Source organism: Ornithodoros turicata, chromosome 3, assembly GCF_037126465.1.
Source record: "Ornithodoros turicata isolate Travis chromosome 3, ASM3712646v1, whole genome shotgun sequence".
Taxonomy (NCBI): Eukaryota; Metazoa; Arthropoda; class Arachnida; order Ixodida; family Argasidae; genus Ornithodoros; species Ornithodoros turicata.
Window position 1 is genome coordinate 73,160,834 of NC_088203.1, and position 19,866 is coordinate 73,180,699.

Sequence of the window (19,866 nt, forward strand, 5' to 3'; positions counted from 1 at the left end):
CTTCCTGTGTGTCTCCTCTGCTCTTGTGCCGAGCGGATAGTTTTTGACAATTTGGAATCCGCGATATTTTTAAAGATTGGCGCATGAGTAGTAGTGAAATAGGTTAATATGTCCTGGATTTACAGCACCTTTGAAAGAGAACTGGGCCGCATAACATCGCCCGGAGTCAATGGTGATTTAGAATGATATAGTTATGTCACAATATAAGCATTAAAGTATATGTTAGTTGAGAGTAGCAGTTGGTCTCCTGTGTTGCTTGTGCTCGTGTTGTACCTTCACTGCCGCTATTGTTTATCACGAATAAAGCAGATGAGCGGTATTTTGGATTAATTAATGTAAAACGCAGAGTCCAGAAAAACGAAGACGAACGGCTGTCATTCTCAACAAATCAGGAGAGAGAGATCCATTTTAATGGTGAACATTATCATCTAGAGTGAGGGCTTGAGCCGCGTGTAATAGGAAGGTATTGATCGTTTGATATTAGGAATCATGATGAATTTGGAACGAAGTAGCTAGTGATGTAATTTCTTATAAATCGCTCCATAGCTCTTCACTGTGATCTGCCTATCCATAATGGTTATGACACAAATTGAAACACATTCGGATACAAATATACTTACGAATTTTCGAAGAATTCTCTGGAATGTTGCTACTGACATAATGGCTACCACGTTGTGACGAGTATTCGTCGCCGTATCTGCAGCGATACCACGCAGATACTGCAACACTAAGCCGTCGTCCGAAGCGTTCAGTACTTTGATTGAAACGCCACGCTGGAATAGATGTCCCACAAACTGCCTGGGCAGAATTTCTTCTAAAAAGTTTAAAAAAACATGTCACATTCCGAGGCTCTCTAAGCAGCGTCCCAATGCTTACCAAATTCGTCCTCGACGAACAAGTCCACGACTTCCATTTCTAGTACGTCAATTGATGCGTTGGTTAAGAATTCTGCAATTAGGAGAAACTACACTGTAAACTTTTTCACACCTTTAAAGGTGTGCGCTATGCACGTTCAATCTGGTTGCGTAACATTGCATCTCCAGTATGATATTTTACAAAATTCGGAAAGCATTACTAAAGATCAAGTGTCAGTGCAAATATTGCTTTCATTATGTCTTGGATATCGTCGGTATGAGCTAATGCATATATGCATCGCTATCGATAATCGAGCACGCGCAAGTGTCCACAATACTGTTGAACAATGTTGAGATGTTGCAAGTCTAAATTTTTGGAGGACAGACAACACTCGAGTAAAGAAAATTTGTGCGAAACCTTGCTCCATTATGATGTTACCAAAATTACACCTAAAAAGGCGTGCGCCATGCACGCTATTACACCTTTAAAGGTGTGAAAAGATTTACAGTGTACCAGGTGTTGACTTCAAGCTAGTGTGTTGAACATATCGCTCAATATTCTATAGGAATCAGATAACCGCCTTACGGGAGTATTTTAATTCCCAAGACCCAAGAGGAATTTTGTCTTCTCCATTTCAAAAAGATTTGGTTGGCTCAAGCATGAGAGATTATTAGAGACGAAATCAGAATAGCGGCAAAATGAGCGCTACCTCTTTGTGCGATTCAGACACAGATGAGTGTAATAGAGGCACTCCAGCTTTTGAAGAAGGCAGATCTATACAGGTCGCTGAGCGCTCATTTTCTGTTACGTTGATTTTGTCGCTCATTATCCTCTACGATGCTGCAACCAATCGAATCTTCTTTAACCGATGAACAGCGCCCTCGGAGGGGGTGTCGTGTGCAGCCTGATATGCCTCGTGTTTTGCAGTGAACTCAATAATTAGCGCGCCAAATTACAATTAGTGGTGAGCAAATAATTAGTGCCAAAATTTAGCGCGCCGTAGTTTGAAGTTTGTAATATCTCCAGTAAGAATTACATTAATTATCCCAGTCAGATTTAGTTACCTGCGATGCCATCCGAGAAACCTAGAGCGCCAGGAAGAAGTATGGTAAAAACCAGTTGCCTAGTGAGAAGGACCATGATGAATACGCGGAGCAGCACGCGTCTCCTAACAACTGTGGCAATTCCTCGCGCGTTATGTGTTCCTTCTTCCTCTGCATCAGTGTCATCGGTTTATCTTATCTGAAACAATCTTCAATCTCCAGAGACAGGCCCCTGTTTTAAGTGCATCCTGCGGCAGAAATTCAAATTATGAAAGCAAAGAAATTAAGATGCAGGATAGAATGCCTCGTGTTGCCTGTGTGGGCTGAAACTTTGCGTGACTCATTATCTGCAGGATATAGCGAATATCGACTGGAAAGCGTCTAGTCTGCTGTTTTGCTAATAGCCCCTTTGTTCGATCGAATCACTTTGTGGAGCAAGCACTTTGCGGTATAGAGGTGATTACTCCTATATTCGTATGCTAATTTGAAAAGGGGCATGAGAAGTGCTTTAGTACACTTTTGTTCTAGGCGAGTAAAACGCAACACAACCAGAATTATGCCCTTCTATGCAAACACCCTCAAGTGTAGGTACACTCCGTGAAATGCACATCCCTTTGGCGTCCATCCGATAAGTAACGGCGCGCGGCCATAATCGATATATAAGAGATTGCACAATAACAAGAGTTATATTTGAGGGCACACTGTCTACTCTCTTGCTAATGTATGCACAGCCATCACGAAGGGCGTAGTAACGATAAGCTTGCCGATGACGCCAAGCTCGAAAAATGAAAAAAAAAAAATCCTCAGGTATAACAGGTTCGATGTATGAATTGTTTGGGTGTCGCTACATGCATACCCTATTGTTACGTGTGGTCCTGACATGATGGTCGAAGTCAGATTTTACGATCATAGGAATTTGCCAGTAGACTATGTTGCGAATGTACCTGCCGATAAGTAAATAATTGGATAAAGGATAAATCCCAATGGCATCTCTCAGTGAGATTCTTGCTTCTATTGTCGATCTTACATAGTGATAGGAACAAGAGGTACTCACACGTTCAGAGAGGAATAAATTATTTACCGTTCGAACTACTCCAGTGGCTATGATCCCTCAAATATTTTCTTGAGTGTAAAGGCTGATTCACACTGCTGCGGTTACGTTGCGCTTACGTGTTACGTCCGCTGGCAGCGAATCATTGCAACAGAACATCATTCGGGATGGAATACGACATACGCTGACGTAAACGCAGTAACGCGAATCAGATTCAGATGCACAGATTCTGTGGATGTCGCGCTCGTCATAGTGGTATTATTTGTATGATGATCGAATCTCTAAAAGACGTCATTATCAGTCAGTGTATATTTCGCTAGCCTCATGTGTATTGTGTCCCCAGTAAAAAGTTGGAGACAGCGTCCTGTTGACCCGTCCAGAATTTCTTTCCAGTGCGCCTTTATTTTCAGCTCCCTCTTGTCTCATCTACACTACTTCCCTTTTTGAAATCCTTCCCTCAGTGGATGGTAAGGAGCACTGTTTCCTTTATTTTATTTTCTGCCCATGATCCTGCATAGACGGATGGACATAGAATTCAGGGACACCTCATCTGATGCCGGTGTTGCCTGGTAGCAGAACGACATCGCGATGGCTCTGCTGAAAAGACTGTACGAGCGCACACGTCGAACGCACCGTGAAATTTGATGAATAAGCTCTGAAAACTTCTACCAAGCTTTTCTGTTGCTGTACTGCTGTTCAGAAGTCTGCGCTCCAGTGTCTGAGCGCGTTGAACGCGGTGACTGGCACAGTGAAAGCTGGACCTGATCCGCGATGACAAAGTCTGGCTCGGTTTCAGTAAAGGGCCCCTAAACTTAGGACCTGCCAGCGAATTTTTGTATCCTCTGTTAGTGACGTAACGTGAATTTTATAATGTTAGCAAAAGCTGTCAGAGAAAATTTGAGAATGAACGGCATCCAAAGACGTTTGTTCTCAGTTCAGATGTTAGTATGCGTTTGTGCGACTGCGCCAGCACAGCAAAAGTATAGTTGGAGTTCACTGTGTCAGAAATTTGTGTACGAAAAGAAATATAGTGAAAAGAGTGACGAAGGTCACATGTCTTCACGGTGCATACCAGAAATTACCACACATTAGGGCGATTCCACGCGAAGTGATCCAGCGGCCCTGCTCGGCCCTCACAAAACTATCGCGAATTTTTACGAACATTTCTTTAGCGGTTCCTAATAGTGCAAAACGACATATATATAGTTCTCCTCTAGACTCTGACTCGATTGGTTCTGGGTCCCAAGGCGGCTATAGTTGGTGACCAAGACAATGAGGACATCAGTCCGCAGTTGCATCATCACCACCACCACCGGTGAATAATAAGGCTACACAGAGATTACAAAGAAAGGCGAGGGGTTCCGTGTAGCCAAGTTTTTCTGCTTGCGGTCGACCGATGCACTAGGATGCTCATGGCGCGGCCAGGAAGACAGATGGTGCTTAGTGCATCATTGTATAACGTGATTGTGTAGGGTGGTCGGTCAAAGCCACTGATCTTTATAGTAAAAGGCTGAATCGCATACTCAGAGCGCACGCCCACCGTTCGCCATCTTAATTGCTGTACCCAAAACAGTCGACGCATGCTATCATGCCATTGTTGCAATTACGGCTGCGCCAACCGTACGGGCAAAAAGACAGGGCCTAACTTTCCACAGTTGAGTCATTCGTTATCAAGGAATAAATTGGCGTTCATTCTGTGCATTCATTCGACGATTCTGACTTTTTTCCTCCACCAAACCACCACTTGATGCAATTGTTTTATTGCTCTTCTGAGGCTCAGGTGAGGCAATAGTGTTTTACCAGGCGGGAAATATAGTTTGAGTGCATAATATGCTTCAGACATGGAGGAAGGAAAGAGAGGAGGAGCCCTATCGCTCTGCGAAGTCAAGCCAAGATTGGGTGCCACTCCAGTGACATCACCGTTCGCCTTCCGGATTCGGTTACATGCAACTCTATGCGAGCCCCCAACGCAGAGTTTCGGAATACTTGGAGAGGTGTGGTGCTGGCGCGCCGAAGTGGGCCCCAAAGTGGCGTGTGCAAAGCGACCTCATTCGGCTATTCAGGTAACGTGACTCTAGCGTTGCACCAAAAAAGATACAGCTCACCTCCTATCCTCACGTGACTTGTACCACGCTTCTCCTTTCCGTAGAAGAGCCGCTGGGGGGACTCCTTTTCTTCTTTCCTCCATGGCTTCAGAGAACATGCTACAATACACCGGAAGTGTTGTTATCGATGTATATGCAGGGTATATGTAAACAGGTAGCGAAACTCCCGTAGGCGCCTGCGTCTTCAGCATAACGCCATGACAGATACACTCTTAACTCGGTACCCTTTAGTAAAGGGTCAAAAATCGCAATATTTTACCCTCTATTTCAGAAGCTACCAGGTACCCTCTGAGCGGTACCTTTTATAAAAGTTACAAGGAAACCCACTAATTAGAGGTTACGGCCTTCAATCCAGCACCTGCCCGTAAAGGTTACGCCAACGTGCGGCTTTTTATACAGGATGTTCATTTTTATTCGCAACAGAGTAGCGCTCATTTGGCAGGTGGGTTATGTGAATTTTTGCTAATTAATCGATCCGTAGTTACAAACACATGCGTCAGGAAATGTCGGAAATGTTTGCAACTACGGATGGGTTAATTTGCGAAAATTAACATAACCCACCTGTCAAATGAGCGCTGGTGTGATGCGAATAAAAACAAACACCCTGTGCGTGGGATATGGACAGACATTTACAGAACACACCAAGGTACCAAAATGAACCAGCAGAAAAGGAGATCTTGAACATATGTATATTACAAAAACAGAAGTCTGTCGAGAGGTGACACATTGTGCACAAGTGCGATTCTGATGTGAGGAGAAACCATGGTCGCTTTACCATGTATGTGGAAAAAAGAACTATCTTCTAAGTGAGAAGCAATGCATAAAAGTGCGAGGAAGCCAGCGAGTCGAAACAACTGACCTATGTTTGCTAAGCTAAACACACCCAACGAAATGGAGAATTGCAGCAGAAAAAAATTTATTCCACATTCGTGTTGCAGAGGCGAGCGCAAATGGCAATACAGTATTACATAAAACGCACACAACCTTGAGGAATATGAGTGTACAGTAACGCAGGAGACACTACATTACTGCGTTATCAGCGTTGGAGGCGCTCTGGGACGAGTTTGTGAGGTACTGCATTGCGCTGCATTGCGCTGGTGACGGTATGTGAACCTGCATGTGGGATCCTGGGAACAAAAGTTCGGGCAAGGAGAGTAACATGAATATAGTCCAATTGCCGGGAGTAGACATCTTTACTAGTTTGAACCGCACCGGCTTTCAACAAACATAACAAAATACAGTTAACGTTTCGGGTCCCATTCGGGTCCCATCATCAGAATGACGCTGTCCTGGTCGTCACCGGGTATTTACGTAGAAGAGGAGCGTAGCATTCTGGGAGGAGAGAGTAACATTTACGGAACCATTCAAATCCGTACAAAGCACAATGTACAAAGCAGCATAAATGCCGGAAGGCGTTCACTCCGCGATTAAGTCTTAGAATATCGTAAGAATACAACAAGTAGGAAGCTGCGAATTATATATCTCGAGGCATATATCCGCAGCTCGCAAAATGCACGCCGGTGTATTGACTTGGCGACCAAGTAAGAGCAGAAAAGTAGCAAGCGTAAGTGGCGTTCATATGCAGGACCGCAAAACGCTTGCCATAATCACAACAAACATGCGCTAAGAGCTCTTGCTATCAAAATAACGCACGTACCTAGCACAAAAATGTACACTTACCCAGTGTATGAACTAGGGCTGCGGTGGTGACGTTCGTTTTCGGTTATATATTCTTTGCAATCTTCGCACTCACTACACTTTCCCCTGAGAACACCGAAAATATACTTGTTTGCTAGCGACATCTAGCTTTTCCGTTGTTTCCTGACGATACTATGATAAACGCGAGGAAAACCACTGATTAAAACAGATTACACTTGTTAACGGACGGGCCCGCAGGGGGCACCGGCTTCGGCTGGTGTTTGGTGAGTGGCGCCACCACGGACCCCAGCCCCCAGTCCTAAGGTGTTATCCGTACCGTGCCGAGGGGATGTGAGGTGAAGGGTAGAAACCTTAAACGGTGGCGGTCAGGGTCTTGGTCTGGCCCTGGCCGACGGGTTTTTCTGAAAACTCCGGGACCTTCCCACATGTATTGGCATGAAGTGTGGGTGACCTGTTGGAATGCCTAGTTACTAAACCGTACATGGTGAAAAATGCTTCTAATTCAATGATCGGGAACGCAAAGCGTGCCCGGACCGAGGCTTACGATTTACATACAAAGAACTTCAGTGCAAAATACATTGTTCTTGCAGCTGTAGGAAATGACAAGGAAAAGGCTATACCCTTGGGTAAGATGTCACCGTTCTTTATCGAGAAGGCGGTGGCATCACTGTCTAAGCATGTAACCGAAATCAAGCGGATGCGATCGGGTGACTTACTCATAAAATGCACTTCCGAAACTGACTGTGACACTATCTTGAATGCACATGACATGTTAGGCAAAAGAATTTCAGCATCTTTGCATAAAACACTAAACACCAGTCGAGGCGTCATCTCTGTATCTGAACTTATTGATGTTCCTGTGGAAGAAATTCTTATAAACTTGAAAGACCAGGATGTGATAGATGTTCGTAAAATAAAGATCAGGAAGAACAACGAATACATTACAACACGAAATATCATACTTACCTTTGATCGTCCCACTCTACCAGACAAGTTGAAAGTTGGATATCTCTCAGCTGATGTGCGGCCATACGTCCCAAACCCATTGCGCTGCTTCCGCTGTAATAGGTTTGGGCATGCTGCAGACTCCTGCCGTGGCTCCGCCTGCTGTGCACGATGTGGCAAGTCTGAACACGAAACAAAGGAATGCAAAGGGCCAGACTGCTGCGTTAACTGTTCTTCCAACCACCCATCCTACTCGAGGTCATGTACAAAGTGGAAATATGAAAAAGAAGTCCTGCACGTCAAGGTTACACAGAACATCAATTACCCAGAAGCCAGAAAAAAAGTAGCTCCCATCTTTTTTGAAAAATCCTTTGCCACAGCCGTAAAACAGAAAGTAAAACTTGTCACACAGTCCACGCAGACCGAACCACCAACGACCACGCAGACAAACACAAGTGAGGTTCGAGGAGGTGCAGATCCACCTCCAACTCCCGAAATTCCTGTGGCGTCACTAACACCGACGCCACTTCTGTCCTCACAGTCCACGGAGGTAACATCCATGGATTGCGAGGACGAGACGAGCTCTGAGCGCTCCTTTGCGAGCACGAGCTCCCAAGCCCCCAAAAAGAACAGGTCTAGTCTGTCGGGGTGTGGGTCACTCCCCGACATATCTGATAAGGAGCTTGCGGCTGCGCGGAAGAAATCCACAAGGCCGCGGGTCACACCCCCAACAAAAAAATAGGTAATGGAAGCTCTTCCTAGTCGGCAAAAGTTCTTGGCAGGCGTCTTTCTTCTTACTGCAATCATTATGCAACACACGATCCTCTAATGGAATTGCCGAGGGTTACTCTCTAATCTAGATGACGTCAACGATCTTTTCGAGAAGTATAACACATCATGCTTTTGTCTTCAAGAAACATATCTGAATACACAAACACAAAATCCACTGCGAAGACACAATATCTTTCGAAAAGATCGAACTGACGCCACCCGAGCATCTGGTGGTGTTGCGATCGTCACACGAGGATCTCTCCCAACCAAAGCAGTACACCTAGTTACAGACTTGGAAGCTGTAGCTGTGCAGATGTGTCTAGACAGAATTGTCACCATCTGCTCAATCTATTTGCCACCATCAGGCACTACTACACAAAAAGAATTAGAAGATTTATGCAGCCAACTTCCAAGTCCTTTTATACTATTAGGTGACTTTAATGCTCACAATCCACTTTGGGGCAGTACGAGAACTGACACTCGAGGGAAAATGTTAGAGACGTTCTTATTATCAACATCCACCTGTCTTTTAAACACAGGGGCACCTACATACATACATTCTTCAAGTCAGTCTCTCTCAACCTTAGACCTGTCTTTTTGCAGTCCATCCTTGTTTCAGGAGATAGAATGGACTGTAAAACAAAATCCACTTGGGAGTGATCACTTCCCAGTGGTGTTAAAATATCTTACGCCAGTGAACACTCTGACAACACGCCCTCCTAGATGGAAACTCCAACTGGCCGACTGGGGGCAGTTTTCAGAAAGAAGTGACCTATCTTTAATTCCTATTGATAGTGTAACAATAGAAGAAGCTAATTGTCTTATCAGCAACATCATACTTGATGCAGCAACAGTATCTATTCCCCAGACATCTGGTCGTCTCCCAAAGCGACCTAAACCCTGGTGGAATAATGAATGCGAGAAAACTCGCAAACTTCAAAATCGTGCATGGGGTACATTTCGGAGATACCCCACCTCAGATAATCTTTTACTTTTCAAAAAGGCAAGAGCAAAGGCCAGGTGGACACGAAAACAGGCTAAACGATCCTCTTGGCGAATTTTTGTATCTTCTTTATCTTGTAATACCCCGTCCAAAATCGTATGGGACAGACTTCGTAAAATCAGAGGAGAGCATATCAGTCATTCAGTCCCTCTTTTAGAAGCTAACGGTCAGGTATGCGAAAGCCTAGAAGAACGGGCTAATGCACTTGGGGAACACTTCCAAAGCATTTCAAGTTCCTCCCATTATAGCAGTGAATTTCTAAAAATTAAACAAAGATCCGAAAAACAAAAGATTCCAGTAAATGGCGGAGACTGTTTTGAATATAACCGGGCTTTCACCATGGTAGAATTGTCACGCTCCTTGTTGTCAGCAAAAGCGACTGCTCCTGGCCCAGACCGTGTTGCATACTCAATGCTTCAGAACTTGTCTGACATATCAAAACAATGTTTACTTCAGTTCTTCAACCTCGTTTGGATACAGGGGACACTACCTTCTGCATGGAAAATTGCCACCATAATCCCCCTCCTGAAACCCGGAAAGGAAGCCTCTTGTCCTGCCAGTTATCGTCCCATCGCTCTCACAAGCTGCATAGGCAAAACTTTTGAGCGAATTAATTGCTTTTCCTGTTTCTGCTTGCTAAGTCCTGGCTCTTGCGACTGTGTCTTGACAACGCCGACTAACATCGAGCTTGAAAAAGAAATTAAAAACATGAAGGCCCAGTTAATGCAAGCTATTCGGGAATCAACGGAAACTTTCATGACGGCAAACTCAACTGTGTTAGCTCAGATGGAAGAAGTGGCGAAGAGTATAGTTTTCATGAATGAAAAATTTAACGAGACACAAAAAAAGTTGGAAGCAGTACTCAGTGAAAACTCGAACTTGAAGAAGGCAAATGCTGAGTTATCTCGGCGGGTTGGCGAGCTCGAGCAGTATTCGAGATTGTACAACACTGAAATCAAGGGGATGCCTGTGACAGAGGGTGAGGACTGTCTAAAGATTGTTCAGACCATTGGCGAAAAAATTAATGTCCAGATTCTTGAATCTGACATTGATGCTGTCCATCGTTTCCCAGTTTTTAACAAAGCGAATGAAAGGAACATTATCGTTCGTTTTACGTCGAGAATGAAAAAAAATGTGTTCCAGCAAAAGGCGAAAAAGGCGCGACTTTCTGCTAATGACCTTGGGTTAAATACCAGTGTCAGATGTCCCATCTACTTTAATGATCATCTCACCCCAGATAATAAAAAGTTGTTTGCTAAAGCAAGAGATGCAGCGAAGTCACACGGTTGGAGGTTCGTTTGGACGGATCTCTGTCAGATCAAAGTGCGGCACTCAACCGATAGCCCTGTTATACGCGTGAAATGTGATGCTGATCTTGCTAAAATCATATCTATGTGATTGGTCACTTTTGGTGTATATAATGGTGTCGCGGGCAATTAAACTTCTACCATGGATTTTTCTTTAATTCATTTCAACGCTAGAAGCCTGAGAAAGAATTTTGATGACATAAATTCGTTTCTATGTGCTAACATTCACAAGTACTCTTTGATTGCTTTGAGCGAAACTTGGTTAAGGAGTGATGAGGTCTCTTTATATAAGTACCGAGATTATTACTCTGAATTTGTATGCCGTGACAGTACAGGCATTTCTAATGTCGGTGGTGGCGTTGGTTTGTTTATATCGCCGCTTTTAAATCATACTGTTCGCAATGATGCAGTCTTGAACAATCCCACTTGCGAAAGTTTATGGGTTGAGATAGACAAATGTTCTTTCTCAAGTGCACACAAAAACATTGTTATCGGTGTCATTTACCGCCCTCCTTCTGGGTCTGTTTACGAATTTATATCTGCTCTTGAACAATCATTGGATTCCCTATCTCGCGAAAATAAATCTGTATTGCTTGTAGGAGACTTTAACATTAATATTTTCGATGAACAAAATCCTGTTTGCCTCTCATTTATGACTTGTCTTAGTAGTTTTGGTTATGATTGTCCTATTAAATCACCTACAAGAGTAACTTCGACTTCTTCGACTTTGCTCGATCATATATGGCTAACTGACTGCGAGTTGTCCCACGCTGATGTTTTTGAAGTTGACATTTCGGATCATTACCCTGTAGCCGCTGTATTGATGCTTCAACATAAGAAGAACGCTAGATATACTAAAACTATTCGTTTCAATGTTGATAACTTTGTAAAATGTGTTGAAAGTGTCAATTGGGCTTCTATTCTCAACTCTTCAAGCGTTAATATTGCTTACGAGCAATTTTCCGATTGTATTACCACGGCTATTGCAGCAAATACTGTGGTATCTGTATCTCGAAATAAATATGCCAGCCCGGAGTCCCCTTGGATCACACACAGTATTTTAAAATGCATAAAAAAGAAACATAATCTCGGAAAAAAGGTTAAGAAACAGCCCTTTAATCCAGGGTTGAGGTCTAAGTACGCACTATACTCACGTTATCTGTCGCGGGTATTGAATCACGCAAAGAAGCTTTATTACCATGCTCAAATCGCGTCATGCTCATCCGTTAAAGATAAATGGAAGGTGGTTAATAAATTTCTTAACAGGAACTCCAGCAATACTCGTATAGACAAAGTGATATATAATAATACCACACTCCAAAGTCCATATGATATTGCTGCTGCTTTCAATGACTGTTTTTTTTTTGTACCTGCGTCAACCAAGATACAGACGACACACCATTTGCTCCAATGCCATGTCGTCTTCTGCAGTCCTTTTTTCTTCAACCGACAACGCCAATTGAAGTGGCTGAGGTCATATCCTCGCTGCGTAATACATCTCCAGGGTATGACAACATAGCCGTATCGAAATTAAAACTAGTTAAGGCTGTCATATCACCTGTGCTGTCCCACATTGTAAATCTCTCATTTAACCAAGGCGAATTTCCTAAGTCGCTGAAACGCGCGATCATTGTGCCAGTACATAAAAAAGGCGATCCTTTGGTTATCAGCAATTATCGTCCGATTTCTATTCTTCCGGTAATAAGCAAAATTATTGAAAGATTGTTGCAGAAGCGGCTGGTGAGCTATCTAGACAAATTTAACGTTATATGTACGAACCAGTTCGGTTTTCGCAGTGGCTGCTCTACAGAAACTGCCCTTTTAACATTTACGGAACGCATCAAACAGTCAATTGATCAGGGGGGTATAGCTCTTTCTCTTTTCGTTGACTTCTCTAAGGCTTTTGATTGTGTTAACCACAAAATTCTTCTTTGTAAACTAGCCAAATATGGGATCACTGGACCTGCACTCAGCTTAATCAAATCATATCTCGAGGATCTGTCTCATATTGTTAGATGCCAGGACGTTCTCTCTCAACCTTCGCTGTCTAACATTGGCGTGCCTCAGGGGTCCATATTAGGTCCACTCCTTTTCTTACTTTATATAAATGATCTTCCTGAGCAATTAAAATTTTCTGAAGCATTTCTATATGCAGATGACACGACTTTATTGTTAACTGGCAACGATATTAATAACCTTTCATTGAAATTAGAGGAAGACATTAATAATCTAGTCTACTGGTGTCGTACTAATAGATTACATTTGAACGCGAGCAAAACAGTGACCATGATTTTCCACTCGCATAAACGTAATGTTAATACGCCCACTTCTTTATCCATCTTGGGAAGTCCATTGCAGTTTCGGCAAGAAACTAAATTCTTGGGAGTCGTATTCGACAGCCATCTTCGATTTACGTCCCATATTAACGATATCACTCGCAGGAGTTCATACGGTATCAGCGTACTCGTAAAAACCCGACATTACTTTCCGCCATCCATTCTGCTTAACTTGTACTATGCCTTCATACACTCTCATCTGACGTACTGTGCTTCTGTGTGGGGTTTAACTCACAAAACTCATCTTCGTGCTCTTCAGGTAATTCAAAACAGAGCTATCAGAATTACATTTGGGTTACCGTTGCTCGCTCATGTCCCATATCACGAAATTCGTATTCTTACAGTTCATGACATAATCTCTTATAGTATCCTAAGCCTGACCTACCGTATATTACAACTTAACCTCACTTTGCCAAAAATAAATTTTCTTCACCTTCGTTCAACCCGGCGTACTAGCGCAGGAGCTGGAGGTCTATTGAACCTACCTACGTCTAATACTAACTATGGGAAGCTGTCGTTTTTGTTCCGTGCAGCTTGCGAGTGGAACCAACTAACACGTGACATAACATGCATTCGTTCTTATCCGCTATTTAGAAACAAACTAAAGCATGTGTTATTCCATAATGCATCTCGTTTGTAACCACCTTCGTTTCTTTGTATCATCTATCTCCGTTCCACTTGATTTTTTTTTTTTACAATGATATAAGAGTGTTGTACAATTGCATCTGTATCATCATCAAGTGTATTGTATCATCTTCAATTGTTTTGATCATTGTGCTCTGTTATAATATCTTCGTTTTGCGATTGATGAGGAACCTTTAACCGGGAGTACTCCCTCTGGTTCCTCTATGTGTATATTAATCTATGTATTTTCATTTGTTTTGGTAGAATAAATAAATGTCAATGTCAATGTCAATGGTGAATAACCGTTTGGTTCATTTTCTTGAAATGAATAAGTGTCTATCAGAATTTCAGTGTGGTTTTCGAACGGGGTGCTCCACAATGGATCACCTCGTTCGTCTAGAAACAACCATTCGTGAAGCTTTTGTCAGGAGGCAACACTGCTTGTCAGTTTTCTTCGACTTGGAAAAAGCATATGACACTGCGTGGCGATACGGTATCCTAGAGGATCTCCATTCGTTCGGTATACGGGGTCGTCTTTTGAAATGTATTGCTGACTTCCTACAACACAGAACATTCAGAGTTCAGCTGGGAACTACCTTATCCCGTTTGTTCGTGCAGGATAATGGTGTCCCGCAGGGCTCTGTTCTGAGCGTCACATTATTCCTTATCAAAATCAACTCTATAGCCAGTGTCATCCCACCCTCTATATCTTTTTCCTTGTATGTGGATGACATCCAGATATCTTGTTGTTCAGCGAGCTTACCCAGATGTGAACGACAGATGCAACTCTGTATAAATAAAATGGCAAAATGGTCCTCGCATAACGGGTTTAAATTCTCTACTGAAAAAACAATCTGTGTTCATTTCTCGAGAATCAGAGGAATGTTTCTGTCTCCTAAGCTGGAACTTAATAAACAAGATATCCTTGTAAAATCCGAATGCAAGTTTCTTGGCATCACGTTCGATTCAAAGCTTACGTTCAAGCCCCATATTCAAAACCTGAAGGCAAAATGTATTAAGTCATTGAATCTACTGAAAATCCTCTCTCACAGATCTTGGGGTGCAGACCAGGAGACACTTCGCCGTGTATACACTGCCTGCATTCGCTCCAAGATAGATTATGGCTCTATCGTCTATGGCTCAGGCCGCCAATCCGTATTGAAGTTGCTAGACAATGTACACCACCAAGGGCTCAGACTTATCCTTGGTGCGTTCCGCACCTCTCCAGTTGAAAGTCTGTATGTAGAATCACATGAATATTCGTTGAATAGAAGACGATTTTATCTTGGGGTGTCATATGCACTAAGAATAAGGAGTTATCCACAACACCCTGCACTCACTTGTGTTAAAAGTACACGCTTCAAACAGCTGTTTATTAACAGACCTTCAGTAGTTCCCCCTCTTTCAATGAGAATTGAACGAGATATTGAGGATCACAATTTTTCTTCCTATATTTGCCAAGTTGCCGAATATGGGAAGATGGTCCCACCTTGGGAACCACCTCCAAGGTATAATACCACTTTGACTAAATACAGCAAACACAACACCTCTACAAATGTACTACAGCAAGAATTTGAACACCTGAGGGAAAGTTTTGGGACTCACACAGAAATTTACACGGACGGATCAAAGTCTAGTGCAGGTGTGACCTGTGCCATGACTTCTGGCACATGTGTTAGGTCACATCGTCTAAACAATATAGCATCTATCTTTACCGCAGAGATTTATGCCATCATCCTTGCACTTACCCACATTCTTCAAGGCTGCATCAAGTCGACAGTTATATATACAGATTCTTTAAGTTCTGTTAATGCTATTTGCAGCATACGCAAACCAAAGAATTTTCTGATTCAGCGTGCACAGTCCTTAGTGAGCGTGGCACAAAAGAGGGGATATTCAGTTATTTTATGCTGGGTGCCTAGCCACACAGGCATACAAGGCAATGAGGTTGTTGACCGCGCTGCTGCTGCGGCAGCTTCAAAAGACGTCAGTCCTTTCGAGATACCGATGCAAGATATTAGGGCAGCACTTAGGAAATCACTGTATACAAAATGGCAGAGTTTCTGGAACACACAGACATACAACAAGCTACACTTAGTTAAACAACACATCCAAAGTTATGGAGAACGCCAGGAAAATCGTCTCTTGGGTGTTCTGAGAACAAGGTTGCGGATAGGCCACACCTTCCTCACGCAGAAATTTTTACTCTGTGGAGAAGAGCCGCCAGTGTGTGAAAACTGTGGTGAACTCCTCTCTGTCATCCACATTCTTATCACCTGCCCACACCACGAAATCCATCGTCAGCATCATTTTACAGAGTTTTATACACATTTTTTGCCTCTTCATTCAGCGCTCTTGCTTGGCGATGAGGCTATTATCCCCTTCAGCAGAATTTTTAATTTTTTAAGAGACACTGGAATTGTAAGTTTTGTGTAGTTTTAGTCTTGTATTTTAGATGTTACTTCTCTTCATTTTTAAGTACTGCACCTACTTCTTACTAGTCTTATTTTAATCACGGTGTTGGCGCATTATGACCTATGTAGTTAATGCGCCATTAAAACTCCAATCATCATCATCATCATCATGTTAACGGACGGACGACGAGCGTTAAGCGTTTCAAGGAAACCGCTCTCAGTGTGGATAGACCTAGACCAGGCTCGGCTACGCAGCGAAATCGGAAATCTTGGTGGTTGCGGCATTGACAATGGTTTTCCACCCTTTAGAAAGAAACATACTATCAGTATTTCAGACTGCGAACTTATAATCTGTGTTCATACAGCATTGATAACATGTAGTTGACGTATAGGTGACGCTGAAACAGATAAAAAATAACATCCTAGATTCGCAACTGTCGTCTCGAATGGGAGGCTGAAACGCGGTATTATGCTGAAAAACAAAAGGAAAACAAACGATAAGAAACTAACAAAGAGATTATCGTTGGAGATTTCGCTTAGAAGTTACAGTGTCGGAGTAGAGGGTACATTTATAAGTTACAACAAGCTGTTTTTGTTTTTTCCGAGATGTAACTTCTATTCTTGTTGTAAAGACATGACTTTGGTCGCTTTTAACCTCTAAATATACGTTACAGTGGTGTAACCTATAAGAAATCTCGAAATCTACGTCTATACAGAAGTTACATGTTTCTAAAAGTTACAATAAAAGGTACGGGTTTAAGAGTGTACCGTCAGCGCGATCCATCCGTTGCACGGACTCCTCGATTGTAAGTAAATGACGTCATATATGACGTCAGCGGTATGTAAAATATGCAGCGCATATATAATTACAAATGATGCGTTTACATTCGCGCACTTCGTTTGAGTTGTGTTCGAAACAGCTGTAACAAGGCATCCCAAAGCCGTTGACTCACCAGCCTAACCAAACTTGACCATACCATACTAATCACCCAAGGCAAAGATACCAAATGAGAACAGAGAGAAAATAAATAATATCGGATTTAATGACGGAGTCACTGTGGTTTACACTTAGCAAAATAAGCTTCGAGAATAAACTTCTCAAAATGAATCGCGAAAAAATCGACTGTGTTAAGATAAAGCCGTAAAAACCAACTTTTGCTATATAAACGCTTCAGATTTTGAAAATAATCTGATTGGTCGACAGACACGGCAGCCCCAGAGCAGCGAAGGCTTTTGTCTTCCGCGTCTGAAAATAGTTCCCCGCAGGGTGTGGTTCTTTACGGTGGGCTGGGGAAGAGAGCATTGACACTGAGCGAATAGCTTGCTGTAATCGCTTGCTACCAGGATTCTGTTGACATTGCAGGTAGTGTTTTGCTCTGGTACCCGCCTCTCAGATTTGAGTCTGTCCAACTTTGATTCGTGTCGTAAGTCACCAAATCAGGTCCCGGTGTTGGTTTTATATATGGTGGACACTTGCCATAATGTGAACATTGTCGCAGACATCTTTTGCCGTCATGGCTGGGCACGTCGCCATTCTCCTACAGGACTGCCTTGGTTGTTCGGAAATCGGAGAGTTGAAAAATGACGATCGACGAAAAAGCTATGCACCGACACCGTGTGGATGTGTTGTGCTTTTGTCCGTCTGTGTGTGTTCCGGCCTCAGAACCATGGAAACGTGAAATCGCAACCTGCCTCTGTACTTTCCTGCGTGTGGTTTTCCTTGGGAGCCTAAGTGCTGATAAATGCAGGAAACTGGTACTGGACAGACTCTCGAAATTCCTCTCTGCAAGTAAGCTGCACACTGATGTGAAGAAAAGTACTTGTTTGTAAAAAAAAAGCCATTTGCCTTCCGAGGAACAACCTAAAGGAACCTTAAAATGATTTTTTATCCTTTTTATAAAAATAAAACATTCTGAGTCTAGAAGCAAAATTCGTCATGCCAGGTGTATTGTCAGAAGCTAATTTAAACGAAGCGGTGAGGGGAGTACAGCTGGCGCCACGCAGTGGCGAGCTGCCGCGCGGAGACACAGCGAGCTACTTGACGGAACCAGGGCAGGGCCCGAGACACGTCACCGTGACATGTCGTGGTGTTACCACCACGACACGTAAACCAGGTGGTAAAACCAGGAGCATGCGCCACCAAATGCCACTTGCAGAGTCGCTTTGACACGAATTAGGGTCACTGGTGACCAGTCCGGATAAGTGAATTACAATGACATAGGTTCTGGAACATCTGATCCCGTACTTCCAGTCCGGATACGCAATAGGAATTCTGGATAACTGAGTCAGAAGTCAATGATAACAGGTTGGTTCTCGCTAGTGTAGTCCGGATGTGTCCGGTATACTGAATATTCCTGTAACCGTGACATGACTGTAAAACTTGCATCATGCGCGACATTACATTAAACGTGTGGGTTGCAGTTCTGCAGCGCTGTTTCTCCCTTGTGTTCAAGTGAAAGGACAAAAAGAAAGCTCCAAGGCTTACCATCTCATAGCCGTTATTTCACGGCAATGACCTAGCTCCACATGGTCTCGAGCGTTCAGAACTGCAGCAGGACACAGGGAAACGCAGATCCATTTACACCGAGCTTCGACCGCCAATAATTATAAGAAGCCTTATTAATACATCGACATGGGTTCTATAATGTATTTTCGTCCCTTATAACCCAGTAAAAATGATTTCTCCAGAATCAAAAAATCAGTCCGTGGACACGCTCTTTGCATTTATTATTGCATTATATTATATCATATTATATATATATATATGCTTTATATTATATATTGCATTATATATATATTATATGCATATAAGTGGAATTAGAGGAATGACCACGAAAAATGAAGATATTCAATAAGAATCAGAAGTGGAGACAGTGCTTCTACAGGAAAATATAAAAGGGGGATTTTATTAATAACTAGGTGGGGGTATTCGATGTTTCGACAACGGCGCTGTCTTCAACAGGAATGGGATATTATGGTGACGCACGACAATTCCAAAGAATGAGAGGGAGTATGTACGAGGGGAGAGGGCAGCACACGTGCTTTGTGAAACAAAGGTAAAAGGGTAAAATGAATCGCAGACAGTCATGTTCTTCGCCAGAGGGCAATGATTTCCTGAGGTTATATGCATATATATTAGAGCTCTGTGTTAAACGTTTAAACGTCAAAACGTTTTCTTAAGAAACGCGTTTTGTAAAACGTTTCACAGATTAAACGTTTTCTTAAAACACGTTTAAACGTGTTCTGTTAGGTATACGTTCAACAGCACGTATACGTATTTAAACGTTTTCGTACGAAACGTTTAATAGTTTTCTTTTACATAATCGTTTTTAATCGTTTTCTTTCCTCCTCTGAACGCTACAGCTTACTTTCCTTGAAAGACAGTGCAGGGTATCGTTAAAGTGGCATGTTACTTTGTCCCGCTCATTTGTGACCGTCTTCTGTTTAATAAAGAACAGTCAAAGCGCAGGGCGCATTTTATTCCGTTTCTTGGTGTTTGGTGTTTTTGACGTTTTATTTCCGTTTCTTGTGTAACGCGTAATTGGCAAATGTTCTGGTTTTAGAGTGCAATAGTGAGACGCAGTAGGAAAGAGCAAGTTGCATGCTTCAGGCTAAAGTAGTCGCTCAAGGTGACAATCTTCCGCGTTGGTCTTTTCACCAAAATACTACTCGCGTAAAGAAGATAAATACGGAATTTTTAGTATAAACTACTGTTGTGATATGAGATGGATGACGAGAGAAAAGAATAAAGGC

The 19,866-nt window shown here is 42.8% G+C and overlaps 1 protein-coding gene across 1 annotated transcript; it reads left to right on the top strand.

The window, feature by feature from the left end:
- Positions 1–7,344: 7,344 nt before the first annotated feature.
- Positions 7,345–8,400, top strand: LOC135389638 (uncharacterized). Its single transcript, XM_064619672.1, has one exon. The coding sequence runs from the start codon at positions 7,345–7,347 to the stop codon at positions 8,398–8,400; it is 1,056 nt and encodes a 351-aa protein (XP_064475742.1).
- The last annotated feature ends 11,466 nt before the right edge of the window (positions 8,401–19,866 follow it).